The sequence below is a fragment of the Salvelinus alpinus genome, chromosome 2 (assembly GCF_045679555.1).
Source record: "Salvelinus alpinus chromosome 2, SLU_Salpinus.1, whole genome shotgun sequence".
Classification (NCBI taxonomy): domain Eukaryota; kingdom Metazoa; phylum Chordata; class Actinopteri; order Salmoniformes; family Salmonidae; genus Salvelinus; species Salvelinus alpinus.
The window spans coordinates 7,372,262-7,386,347 of NC_092087.1; the positions used below are offsets into that span (position 1 = coordinate 7,372,262).

Genomic DNA, 14,086 nt, shown 5'->3' on the forward strand with positions numbered 1-14,086 from the left:
TCTAACGCGAGCAGGACGGGTGTGGTTTCATTCGACAATAATCACAAGAGCAGCTGCTCACCCGATTTGACAGCTCCAATGCAGATACACCACTGACACCGCCAGATACACCGCTGACACCGCCAGATACACCGCTGACACCGCCAGATACACCGCAAGATACACCGCTGACACCGCCAGATACACCGCTGACACCGCCAGATACACTGCTGACACCGCCAGATACACCGCTGACACCGCAAGATACACCGCTGACACCGCCAGATACACCGCTGACACCGCCAGATACACCGCTGACACCGCCAGATACACCGCTGACACCGCCAGATACACCGCTGACACCGCCAGATACACCGCTGACACTGCAAGATACACTGCTGACACTGCAAGATACACCGCTGACACTGCAAGATACACCGCTGACACCGCCATATACACCGCTGACACCGCCAGATACACCACTGACACCGCCAGATACACCACTGACACCGCCAGATACACCACTGACACCGCCATATACACCGCTGACACCGCCAGATACAACCCTGATACCTCCAGATACACCGCTGACACCGCTGACAGATACCGCTGACACCGCCAGACACACCGCTGACACCGCCAGATACAATCCTGACACCACCAGATACACCGCTGACAGATACCGCTGACACAGCCAGACACACCGCTGACACCGCCAGATACAACCCTGACACCGCCAGATTCAACCCTGACACCGCCAGATACACCGCTGACAGATACCGCTGACACCGCCAGACACACCGCTGACACCGCCAGATACAACACTGATACCACCAGATACAACCCTGACACCGCCAGATACAACCCTGACACCACCAGATTCAACCCTGACACCGCCAGATACACCGCTCACAGATACTGCTGACACCGCCAGACACACCGCTGACACCGCCAGATACAACACTGATACCACCAGATACAACCCTGACACCGCCAGATACACCGCTGACACCACCAGACACACCGCTGACACCGCCAGATACAACCCTGACACCGCCAGATACACCGCTGACAGATACCGCTGACACCGCCAGACACACCGCTGACACCGCCAGATACAATCCTGACACCACCAGATACACCGCTGACAGATACCGCTGACACAGCCAGACACACCGCTGACACCGCCAGATACAACCCTGACACCACCAGATTCAACCCTGACACCGCCAGATACACCGCTGACAGATACCGCTGACACCGCCAGACACACCGCTGACACCGCCAGATACAACACTGACACCACCAGATACACCGCTGACAGATACCGCTGACACAGCCAGACACACCGCTGACACCGCCAGATACAACCCTGACACCACCAGATTCAACCCTGACACCGCCAGATACACCGCTGACAGATACCGCTGACACCGCCAGACACACCGCTGACACCGCCAGATACAACACTGATACCACCAGATACAACCCTGACACCGCCAGATACAACCCTGACACCACCAGATACACCGCTGACAGATACCGCTGACACCGCCAGATACACCGCTGACACCGCCAGATACACAGCTGACACCGCCAGACACACCGCTGACACCGCCAGATACAACCCTGACACCGCCAGATACAATCCTGATACCACCATATACACCGCTGACACCGCTGACAGATACCGCTGACACCGCCAGACACACCGCTGACACCGCCAGATACACCACTGATACCACCAGATACACCACTGATACCACCAGATACACCACTGATACCACCAGATACACCACTGATACCACCAGATACACCACTGACACCGCCACAACATCAGCTACAGTGTGTGGGCGTCGGCTATCGCCGGTTTACACTTCATCTGATTAAATCTAGGCCTTAAAGATATTCCCGCTTCGTCTGTTAGAGATGGTGTCAAGATGGTGCTACTACCATATTGCTTACTATTCATTATTTATGTATTTTCTACCTTTATTCATCCAGGTTTTTCTCATTGAGATAACATCTCTTTTCCAAGAGAGACCTGGTCCAATTTTCAGATCAGTGAAGTATATAGGCCGTTGGGTGCAAACGTTTCTACGCTGGGCCACATTCAGATGAAGTTCCTCCTGCCCCTGAAGGTAAAACTCTGACTCGGTAGTAGGACACTTTAAGGAGTAGACGAAGCTGAAGCAGGCCCCGCTCACCTGAAACACAGTCAGCTGCTCCAGAATGATCTCCTCAGGCTCCCTGTTCTCTTTAGGAACAGACACCACTTTCAGCACCTGGCCATCATCTAATGAGCAGGGAGAAATAGAGATGGAGGGGAATAGAGAGGGGGGGATAGAGAGGGGGGGAAATAGAGAGAGGGGGGGCGGAGAGAGGGGCTAGAGTTACCGGGTTATATATTCCCACATAGGTAATAACAATCGATTGCAGTTGATGTCTCTAATATACAGCTGGTGATCTTCATGGAAACGGTGAGGTAAAAGTCCCAAGGTCAAACCAACCAACCACCTGGCTGGCTGTGTGCTTCATGCATTGATCGATTGATGCTGTGCTGTCATTGTTACATACTAGCTTTGTATTTGTATTTGGTTCCTGCCAAGGCAGCAAATACTCTTCCTGGTGTCCAACTAAATTAAGGAAGTTTATAAAAAATGTAAAACATTACAATACATTCACAATGGATTTCACAACAAATTAAGTGTGTGCCCTCAGGCACTACTCTACTACCACATAACTACAAAACAACACACATGTGTACGTGTGTGTATAGTGTGTATGTTATAGTGTGTTTGTATTCATGTGTCTGTGCCTGTCACGCCCTGACCTTAGAGAGCCTTTTTATTTCTCTCTTTGGTTAGGTCAGGGTGTGATTTGGGTGGGCATTCTAGTTTTCTATTTCTTTGTTGGCTGAGTATGGTTCCCCATCAGAGGCAGCTGTCTATCGTTGTCTCTGATTGGGAATCATACTTAGGCAGCCTGTTTTCCACCCTAGTTTGTGGGATCTTGTCTTTGTATAGTTGCTGTTTAGAGCTACAGAGCTTTACGTTCGTTTCGTGTTTTGTTGTTTTTTGGTGTCATGTGAAAATAAAGTAAAATGTACGCTGCACCTTGGTCTCCTTCCAACGACGGACGTAACAGAAGATCCCACCACAAACGGACCAAGCAGCGTGGTCAGGAGGAGAGGACACGACAGAAACCCGAGAGGCAGCCCCCCCCCCCCAAAATGGGTGGGGGGGGGGGGCAGATGACGTGGGTGTCAGTGCTGAGGGGTGAGGCCGAGACCGAGGAATTCTTGGACCGTTTGAGCGAGGAGTGGTTGGCAGTGGAGAGGGACGAAAGAGTTTGGAGGGGTTGGAGTCTGGAGCAAGACAGTCGCTTTGAGGAGCGTGTGACCCTTCATGCTTTGCGGTTACACGTACTGTGTCTACCGGTACGCATCCACAGCCCGGTGCGCTCTGTGCCAGCTCCCCGCATTTGCCGTGCTAGAGTGGGCATTCAGCCAGGACCGATTGTGTCGGCTCAGCGCTCCTGGTCTCCGGTGCGTTTCTTCGGCCCAGGATATCCTGCGCCGGCTCTGCGCACGGTGTCTCCGGTGCGCCTTCACAGCCCAGTACGTCCTGTGCCAGCGCCCCGCAGTTGCCGGACTAGGGTGAGCATCCAGCCAGGACGGGTTGTGCCAGCTCTGCCTCCAGTGATGATCCATGGCCCGAAGCCTATGTTTGCGATGCTTCACAGTCCCCGCTTTTGCGTGCGTGTGTGTGTTTGTGTGTTTCTTCAAGTTGAACTAGATAAATTACGCGTGTTGACCCAAACCTAATCTCATTGACAGGGATATATAGTGTGGGTAGTGTGTGATTTATTTATGAGTTCGAATATATAACCTCAGAGGGTAACCTTAGATTAGAGGTCATTTCCATGGTCTGGGACCATCCTGACATTATCAAGAAGAGCCAACCCTTCCTGTCGTGTGTGGTGAGTGTGTGTGTGTGTGTGTGTGTGTGTGTGTGTGTGTGTGTGTGTGTGTGTGTGTGTGTGTGTGTGTGTGTGTGTGTGTGTGTGTGTGTGTGTGTGTGTGTGTGTGTGTGTGTGTGTGTGTGTGTGTGTGTGTGTGTGTGTGTGTACTGTGTGTGTGTGTGTGTGTGTGTGTGTGTGTGTGTGTGTACTGTGTGAGCGAGCGTGTGTGTGGTGAGTGTTTGTGCATGTGCCCTCGTCCATGCTTGCGTTTGTGTGTGTGAGTGCGCTTGCCCCTTGAACTCTACCCTTCTGAAGTGAATCATTTTAAGACAGACACCCCTCGGCAAACACATGTCTCTCTACTCTGTGCTGACATAGCTACCTGCTGTTAGAGGTGACCAAGCCTGGGTGAAGGGGCCTGGCAGTGTCAGCGTATTATATCTACAGTTGAAGTCAGAAGTTTACATACACTTAGATTGGAGTCATTAAAACTTGTTTTTCAACCACTCCACAAATTCTGACATTTCGCATTCTTAAAATAAAGTGGTGATCCTAACTGACCTAAGACAGGGAATTTTTATTAGGATTAAATGTCAGGAATTGTGAAACACTGAGTTTAAATGTATTTGGATAAAGTGTATGTAAACTTCCGACTTCAACTGTATGTTGAAGTCGCAAGTTTACATACACTTAGGTAGGAGTCATTAAAACTTGTTTTTAAACCACTCCACAAATGTCTTGTTAACAAACTATAGTTTTGGCAAGTCGGTTAGGACATCTACTTTGTGCATGACACAAGTCATTTTTCCAACAATTGTTTACAGACAGATGATTTTACTTATAATTCACTGAATCACATGATGTCAAGCAAAGAGGCACTGAGTTTGATGGTAGGCCTTGAAATACATCCACAGGTACACCTCCAATTGACTTAAATGATGTCAATTAGCCTATCAGAAGCTTCTAAAGCCATGACATTATTTTCTGGAACTTTCCAAGCTGTTTAAAGGCACAGTCAACTTAGTGTATGTAAACTTCTGACCCACTGGAATTGTGATACAGTGAATTATAAGTGAAATAATCTGTCTGTAAACAATTGCTGGGGAAATTACTTGTGTCATGCACAAAGTAGATGTCCTAACCGACTATAGTTTGTTAACAAGAAATGTGTGGAGTGGTTGAAAAACGAGTTTTAATGACTCCAACCTAAGTGTATGTAAACTTCCGACTTCAACTGTAGACAGACAGACAGACAGACAGACAGACAGACAGACAGACAGACAGACAGACAGACAGACAGACAGACAGACAGACAGACAGACAGACAGACAGACAGACAGACAGACAGACAGACAGACAGTGTGTGTGTGTGTGTGTCAGTGAGACAGTATAACAGCTTCTCGTGCCCTTCGTGTGCCTCTATAAATCCTTACTAGATTCCCCCTACTGATATAAGGGCTGTTTAATAGGTTTCTCAATAGATTCCTCTTACTCTTTATTGCCAGTGGCTCTGGTTGATCCAGGGTTACCTAGTAACAGGGTTACCTAGTAACTGCGGTAGAATGTAGCCTGGAGAGACTGAGTCTCTCTTGTAGTGAAGTTGTGTTGTTCGGTGTCAAGGCAACCCATGAACAACTCCACAAGACATTCTCTTACACGTTGGTATCTGTCCCTAGATAGAGGACATTATACTGTAATGGTATCTGTCCCTAGATAGAGGACATTATACTGTAATGGTATGTGTTCCTAGATAGAGGACATCATACTGTCCATCCTCGGCATCCACTCTCTCCACTACCATGCTGAGTAGGGTGTAGGGCACGTTTACTACCCTGCGTAGGGTGCAGGGCACATTGACCCACTCTCTTACTGATAGGTACATACTATATACTATAAGTATTACTCTCTTACCTGTGCCCAGGTGTAGTACATCATACTGGCCATCCGCAGCGTCCACCCTATCCACCACCAACTTTCGTAGGGTGTAGGATACGTTGACAAGGGTAAAGACCGGGCGACGGGTGACGGGTAGGATGGGTTCCCACATCAGATGATGACCCCTCATGAAACTCACTACGTCATCAGGGAAGTCACGCGTAGACTTGTGGAGGGGGTCATAGGTCACACTGGGACACTAGGGAGAGGACATACAGAACACATCACAAGTTGTTATTTTATTTAGACCATGTGATATAATTTATTAAAGGGGCAAATTGCAGTTTCTACATCCATTTTTTTTTTTTACTTAGTAATTAATGATACACTATATATACAAAAGTATGTGGACACCCCTTCAAATTAGTGGATTCGGCTATTTCAGCTACACCCGTTGCTGACAGGTGTATAAAAATCGAGCACGCAGCCGTGCAATCTCCATAGACAAACATTAGCATTGGTTTCGCAAAACTAACTCTGACTTCCTTCATACTGGATGCAGAGACATACACATTGGATCCGTGAGTTCATCTTTGAGTTATCTTCATCTGAGGAAGAAGATAAATGGCTTCATTGCCAAAATCCCGAAGTATCCCTTTAAATTAAAATGTTTATTTTATGGTCAGTCCATGGTCAAAAAGCTCTGTCTATGAATTTGATAGTGGTTACATTTCTCCAGCCCCATCCCTCAGCTTTGTCCCGAAAAAAGAGGTGGGAAAGAGGCTTTGTTATTGTTTCAACTGCTGATTGCCGCTTTAACTATGCAAGCGTGATGTTAAATTGTCTGTTGCCTTTTTTTGAACGTTTGATCAAAACTACATGACAGGCATGCAAGGCATGGGGAAGTAACAGAAGTGAACAACGATTTTAGCCGTTTTATGCCTCAATTTTGCCGTCCTAGACAAAATGTCCACCTCATGGTCTTAAGTCTTAGGTCGTTAATGATTGTCGGACATCTTGGCTCGTTCAGTGTGACAGGGTGTAAATCGTTTAATAAAGTACCACTACGTGCGGTAGTAGGTTCCGGCAAAGTTCAAGCAGTGTCAGACATGTTGAGCCTTTATCGTATAGAGTGGCTGGTGTTACGAGCAGATCCCGGCGACTGACCAATAGGAACACGGCCGGTGTTGTGCCGGAAATCTTCCCCCCTTCTAATTTCCTTAATTTTATGGCAAGTCAAATACTTTCTGTGGCACACATCAGAGTGAAATACTTTCTATAAAACAAACTTAATGTCAGAATAGGCAACCGAAATGAATAATTAATGTATGTGTGTTATATTTAAACATAAAGGTAGGGGTGGGGGCCGCCCGGGGCTGCATCTTGCCGGGGGCGGACACTGAGGGGGGGTTCGCCCAGGGCGCCATACAAGCTAGAACCGCCACATACACTTGAAACAAATAGCCAAACCGAAAACTGCAGACAAAAATGCTTTCTGCTACTAAGATCAGGGAAGTGTAGGCTAAACTGACAACGGAGGGAAGAGCAGAAATCTCAACTATCAGCAATGAAGAACGCGACGGGGGGGATTCTGGCAGGGGGAGATATTCGGTACAACACCGGAACGGAGTATGCGCACAATAATATGAGTATTGTGAATATTCAGATTAATACAATAGTTATATTTAAACGTTTACATTCTGTGCCTTTGCATAACGATTTCCCTAATACTCTTGTTTACATATTCACATCTGAAATCAGGCTTCCTGATGGGACTCTGATAAATGCAAAAGAAAATCGCCAATCAAAATAAACACTCTACCACTTGGTCTATTAACTATACTAAACAAAAATATAAAACACAACATGCAATAATGTCAACGATTTTACTGAGTTACAGTTCATATAAGGAAACCAGTCAATTTTAATTAATTAATTAGGCCCTAATCTATGGCTATCACATGACTGGGCAGGGGCTCAGCCATGAGTGGGCCTGGGAGGGCATAGGCCCACCCACTGGGGAGCCAGGGCAATCAAAATTAGTTTTCCCCACTAAAGGGTTTTTATTAGAAACAGAAATACTCCTCAGTTTCATCAGCTGTCTGGGTGACTGATCTCAGACGATCCCGCAGGTGAAGAAGCCGGATGTGGAGGTCCTGGGCTGGCGTGGTTACACGTGGTTTGGGGATGTGAGGCCGGTTGGATGTACTGCCAAATTCTCTAAAACGACGTTGGAGACGGCTTATGGTAGAGAAATGAACAATGAATTCTCTGGCAACAGCTCTGGTGGACATTCCTGCAGTCAGCGTGCCAAGTGCACGCTCCCTTAAATCTTGAAACGTCTGTGACATTGTGTTGTGTGACAAAACTGCACATTTTAGAGTGGCATTTGATTGTCCCCCAGCACAAGGTGCAGCTGTGTAACGATCATGCTGTTTAATCAGCTTCTTGATATGCCACACCTGTCAGGTGGATGGATTATCTTGGCAAAGGAGAAATGCTCACTAACAGGGATGTAAACACATTTGTGCACGATATTTGAGAAAATTCAGCTTTTTGTGCTTATGTGTCACGCCCTGACCTTAGAGAGCCTTTTTATGTCTCTATTTTGGTTGGTCAGGGCGTGAGTTGGGGTGGGCATTCTATGTTTTGTTCTATGTTGTCTATTTCTATGTGTTTGGCCGGGTGTGGTTCTCAATCAGAGGCAGCTGTCTATCTTTGTATTTCTGATTGAGAACCATACTTAGGTAGCCTTTTCCCACCTGTGTTTTGTGGGTAGTTGTTTTCTGTCTTGGTGTCTGTACCAGACAGAACTGTTTCGTTTACTCTCTTTGGTGTTTTTGTTATTTCAGTGTTCAGTTTATTAAATTAACATGAACACTTCCCACGCTGCGTTTTGGTCCACTCCTTCTTCCCAGGACGATCGTTACACTATGGAACATTTCGAGGATATTTTATTTCAGCTCATGAAACATGGGACCAACACTTTACATGTTGCGTTTATATTTTTGTTACGTATAATTTACCCCATGGTGATGTCACTAGGGAAGGCCAAAACTCCCACGACAACAGATTTCAGGCAGTCTTTTCCAACGGCTCTTTATCTAATTTTCACAGTATTATTCCAACCTCATAGTGTGGAAAAATACACGGAGTGTACAGCATATTAGGAACACCTGATCTTTCCATGACAGACTGACCAGGTGAAAGCTACGATCCCTTATTGATGTCACCTGTCAAATCCACTTCAATCAGTGTAGTTGAAGGGGAGGAGACAGGTTAGAGAATGATTTTTAAGCCAATTGAGACATGGATTGTGTATGTGTGCCATTCAGAGGGTGAAGGAGCAAGACAAAATATTTAAGTGCCTTTGGACAGGGTATGGTAGTAGGTACCAGGTGCACCGGTTTGTGTCAAGAACTGCAACGCTGCTGGGTTTCCCCCAAGAATGGTCCCCCCGCCCAAAGGACATCCAGCAAACTCAACACAACTGTGGGAAGCATTGGAGTTAACATTGGCCAGCATCGCTGTGGAACGTGTTCCTAATGCTTTGTTCACTCAGTCAACGTATATAAAACACAGAAAAAACACGTTTTTGACAGCATTGGGTCTTTAAGTTATCAGAGATGATGTCATTTCCCACCTATCATACTGAAAGCATTATACTGATGTAGAGAGTGTAGGCCTTAGTGCTGGATATGACAAGCATGAGTACCATACTCTCGGTCGCGGTCGCTGCGACAGAGCCTGGGCTCGAACCCAGAATCTCTGGTGGCACAGCTAACACTGCAATGCAGTGGCTTAGACCACTGCGCCACCCGGGAGGCCCCTGACTTGCCTAGTTAAAAAAAAATTAAACCACCTCAATTGGACTATGTTTATTTCCTTTTAAATGTGGCTGCTGTTACTCTATATCACGGTGGGCTGTTCAGTGACTCTAATCAGGGGTTGTAACTAAACCGGACGATGTGAAGCTGTTCAGTGACTCTAATCAGGGGTTGTAACTAAACCGGACGATGTGAAGCTGTTCAGTGACTCTAATCAGGGGTTGTAACTAAACCGGACGATGTGAAGCTGTTCAGTGACTCTAATCAGGGGTTGTAACTAAACCGGATGATGTGAAGCGAGTTTCACGTCAGTTTTAATCATGTAACCACAAAACACTGACATCCCTGACCCTAGCGATAATCAACCACATTCAAGGAACTATGTGTGTGTGTGTGTGGTAATCTAGCACATTCAAGGAGCCACTCCCCTGCCTGTAGTGTTCTCTAACGGGGGGATGGGGGGGACTATAATAACAGCTCGGCATGCCACTTCAGACAGAGCACTAAAACATATTAAACATTCCCCTGAAGTCTTTGGCTGACAAGTTACAGCTTTCCCAGGAGAACTCATAGCCGAGGTGTTAAGACAACCTGCCAGTAGCTCTATTATCTTGTTTTAATCAACACATGTTGCCTGTCTGTCTGACTGCCGGCCTGGCTAGCAATCTGTCTGTTTATCATTTTAATAAATACTGTACATAAGCTGTTTACATTTTTATTCAAAGCGACTTAGGTGCATACATTTTTTGGTGACACCAGTGGAAATTAGATCCATGATCCTGCTGTTGCAAACGACATACTCTACCAACTGAGCCACACAAGACTTTCTGTCTGTCTGTCTATCTTCCTGTCTGTTTGACACTGCTTCCCTATCTGTCCGTCCGTCTGTCCGTCTGTCTGTCACTTCCTTAAACAAACCCTCAGACAGTCCCTACTGAGAACTCACAGTGCCAGGTCGTGGATATGGGATCCTCCCCTTGTACTCCACCCAGCGGTAGTCGGGCCCTTCCTTATGGGCGAACGGACCGTTGAAGGCTGCCCTGATAGATGCCATGGAGTAGACACACACTGCTGACCCTCTGAATACAGAACTATGGGAGAGAAGAGAGAGAGGGGGGGGGGGAGAGGTGAGTGGAGATGAGAGAGAGAGAGAGGGAGAGGGAGAGGAGAGTGGGGAAGAGAGAGAGAGAGAGGAGGGTGGAGAAGAGAGAGTAGAGAGAAGGGTAGAGAAGAGAGAAGAGAGAGGAGAGGAGGGTGGAGAAGAAAGAGAGAGGAGGGTGGAGAAGAGAGAAGAGAGAGGAGAGGAGGGTGGAGAAGAGAGAAGAGAGTGTTAACGTGGATCCGGTGGGTTACAATAACACAACCAGCCGAGCCTCTACAACCCTGACCCCTGTGTAACCCCTGACCCCTGGGGGTCACTGCAGCACTGGGAAGGAGTGTGCACGTACGGGGTGGTGGGAGTGTACACGTGTAGGAAGAGGAAAACATCCCTTTAACATCCTCTCAACTTTCTATTGTCTTTTTCGGGTGTTTCTCACCGAGAAGATGAAAAGCTGGTTCTGAGTGTACTTTTCTAGTCAGACCAAATATTCAGTTATCGAATCATTTAACACATTTGTCTTATCCGACCATATTCTGTAATTTTGAATCATACTGTCGTCGTGTTTTGTTGGGTTTAAAAGCCCAAACTCACCTGGAGGTGGAGAACACTCCATAGATGATGGGGTTCTGGGAGTCTTTGGTCTCCAGCATGAAGACATCCTCTGAAACACACACACAGTGGGGAAACGGAGATCATTGAAACGGAGATTGTCGAAACGGAGATCGTCGAAACGGAGATCGTCGAAACAGAGATCATGGAAACGGAGATCATGGAAACGGAGATCATCGAAACGGAGATCGTCGAAACGGAGATCGTCGAAACGGAGATCGTCGAAACGGAGATCGTCGAAACGGAGATCATCGAAACGGAGATCGCCGAAACAGAGATCATGGGAACAGAGATCATTGAAACAGAGATCATTGACAAAACTAAGGCCTTATTAGGCAAACATAATGATGTATACTCCTTTCAAGGTTATGGTACCAGTAGGCATTGGTAATTCTACTGAAATGTTGGCAATCAAAATTAGAAAGTGAAACCTTGCAGCCAAACAGAGTGCACTCATTTGTTGGTACATTAAACTTCAACTCAGCCGGGCATTATGTAAATTAAAAACATACCTAGCTCGTCAAATTGTGTGTCCAGTCCAGCAGGTCCTGGTACAGAACACACCAGACGGGCCTTGAGGAACGTACTCCAACGGTTAATCAGACTCCTCTTCCCTCCAACGTCATTCTAACGGGACACACAGAGGAGATCGGACATGAAACCAACATCTACATCACTTTCAATTAGGTGCTTTTAGTCTCACTAATATCAGTCAAATCAGACATTGTAGACTCTGCTGTTACTGTAGAATCTATTACTATAGGATCTATTACTGTAGGATCTGCAGTTACTGTAGGATCTATTACTGTAGGATCTATTACTGTAGGATCTATTACTGTAGGATATATTATTGTAGGATCTATTACCATAGGATCTATTACTGTAGGATCTATTACTGTAGGATATGTTACTGTAGGATCTATTACTGTAGGATCTATTACCATAGGATCTATTACTGTAGGATCTATTACTGTAGAATATGTTACTGTAGGATCTATTACTGTAGGATATGTTACTGTAGGATCTATTACTGTAGGATCTATTACCATAGGATCTATTACTGTAGCATATATTACTGTAGGATATATTACTGTAGGATCTATTACTGTAGGATCTATTACTGTAGGATATATTACTGTAGGATCTATTACTGTAGGATATATTACAGTAGGATCTTCCGTTAAGCCCTTTGTGATAATATTGTAGCGAATTCAGGGGGTAGCCCCAACCGTTACGCCAAGAGGTCTGAAAACTCTTGACGAGGTCGCTAGGTGTTGGGACAAATTCCCTACAGAATATATCCGTTCTCCATATCCGGGATATATACAGTAGTCCCAACAGTGACTTAATCCAGCGACTGTCAAGCCAACACCTTAACTGTTACGACAAGAGGTCTGAAACCTCTAGATGAGGTGGCTCGGTGTTGAGCTAAAGTTACTACAGTATCTGTTCTCCATATCGTCATATCATCCCCCTCACCTTGCAGACGCGTGCCACTCTGTTGTAAACCCTCTTGTCCCACTGGCTGGACTCTACAGCTGTCTCCTTGAAGAAGATATAGACTTTGTCATCGTCCACACTGTGTGTGTCTGGGATAGAGAAGGAACCCACAAACTCTGGCTCTGCGTGGAGTGAAACAAAGGATATCATGATGAGGACTTAACTTCTACTCATTAATTCACTGCAGTCTTGGAGATTTTCTCAGTGCGTATATAGTGTTGGTTGCTGCTGTGAATAGAGGAACGTAGTATAGCTGTTTGTCTCACCATTGAGCCAGTGGTCCTGGTAGGCCTCAGTGCGTATATAGTGTTGGTTGCTGCTGTGAATAGAGGAACGTAGTATAGCTGTCTGTCTCACCATTGAGCCAGTGGTCCTGGTAGGCCTCAGTGCGTATATAGTGTTGGTTGCTGCTGTGAATAGAGGAACGTAGTATAGCTGTCTGTCTCACCATTGAGCCAGTGGTCCTGGTAGGCCTCAGTGCGTATATAGTGTTGGTTGCTGCTGTGAATAGAGGAACGTAGTATAGCTGTCTGTCTCACCATTGAGCCAGTGGTCCTGGTAGGCCTCAGTGCGTATATAGTGTTGGTTGCTGCTGTGAATAGAGGAACGTAGTATAGCTGTCTGTCTCACCATTGAGCCAGTGGTCCTGGTAGGCCTCAGTTCGTATATAGTGTTGGTTGCTGCTGTGAATAGAGGAACGTAGTATAGCTGTCTGTCTCACCATTGAGCCAGTGGTCCTGGTAGGCCTCAGTGCGTATATAGTGTTGTTTGCTGCTGTGAATAGAGGAACGTAGTATAGCTGTTTGTCTCACCATTGAGCCAGTGGTCCTGGTAGGCCTCAGTGCGTATATAGTGTTGGTTGCTGCTGTGAATAGAGGAACGTAGTATAGCTGTCTGTCTCACCATTGAGCCAGTGGTCCTGGTAGGCCTCAGTTCGTATATAGTGTTGGTTGCTGCTGTGAATAGAGGAACGTAGTATAGCTGTTTGTCTCACCATTGAGCCAGTGGTCCTGGTAGGCCTCAGTTCGTATATAGTGTTGTTTGCTGCTGTGAATAGAGGAACGTAGTATAGCTGTCTGTCTCACCATTGAGCCAGTGGTCCTGGTAGGCCTCAGTTCGTATATAGTGTTGTTTGCTGCTGTAAATAGAGGAACGTAGTATAGCTGTCTGTCTCACCATTGAGCCAGTGGTCCTGGTAGGCCTCAGTTCGTATATAGTGTTGTTTGCTGCT

The 14,086-nt window shown here is 46.5% G+C and overlaps 1 protein-coding gene across 1 annotated transcript in view; it reads right to left on the reverse strand.

Moving 5' to 3' along the window:
• Positions 1-14,086, reverse strand: part of LOC139553265 (semaphorin-3D-like) — a 123,912-nt gene that overhangs the window by 12,739 nt on the left and 97,087 nt on the right. The window contains exons 8-13 of the mRNA XM_071365412.1: positions 12,835-12,977; positions 11,868-11,982; positions 11,338-11,407; positions 10,591-10,735; positions 5,854-6,076; positions 2,187-2,275 (exon numbers count right to left, since the gene is read on the reverse strand). Coding sequence (XP_071221513.1) covers positions 2,187-2,275; positions 5,854-6,076; positions 10,591-10,735; positions 11,338-11,407; positions 11,868-11,982; positions 12,835-12,977 — 785 coding nt within the window. The remainder of the gene's footprint in view (positions 1-2,186; positions 2,276-5,853; positions 6,077-10,590; positions 10,736-11,337; positions 11,408-11,867; positions 11,983-12,834; positions 12,978-14,086) is intronic.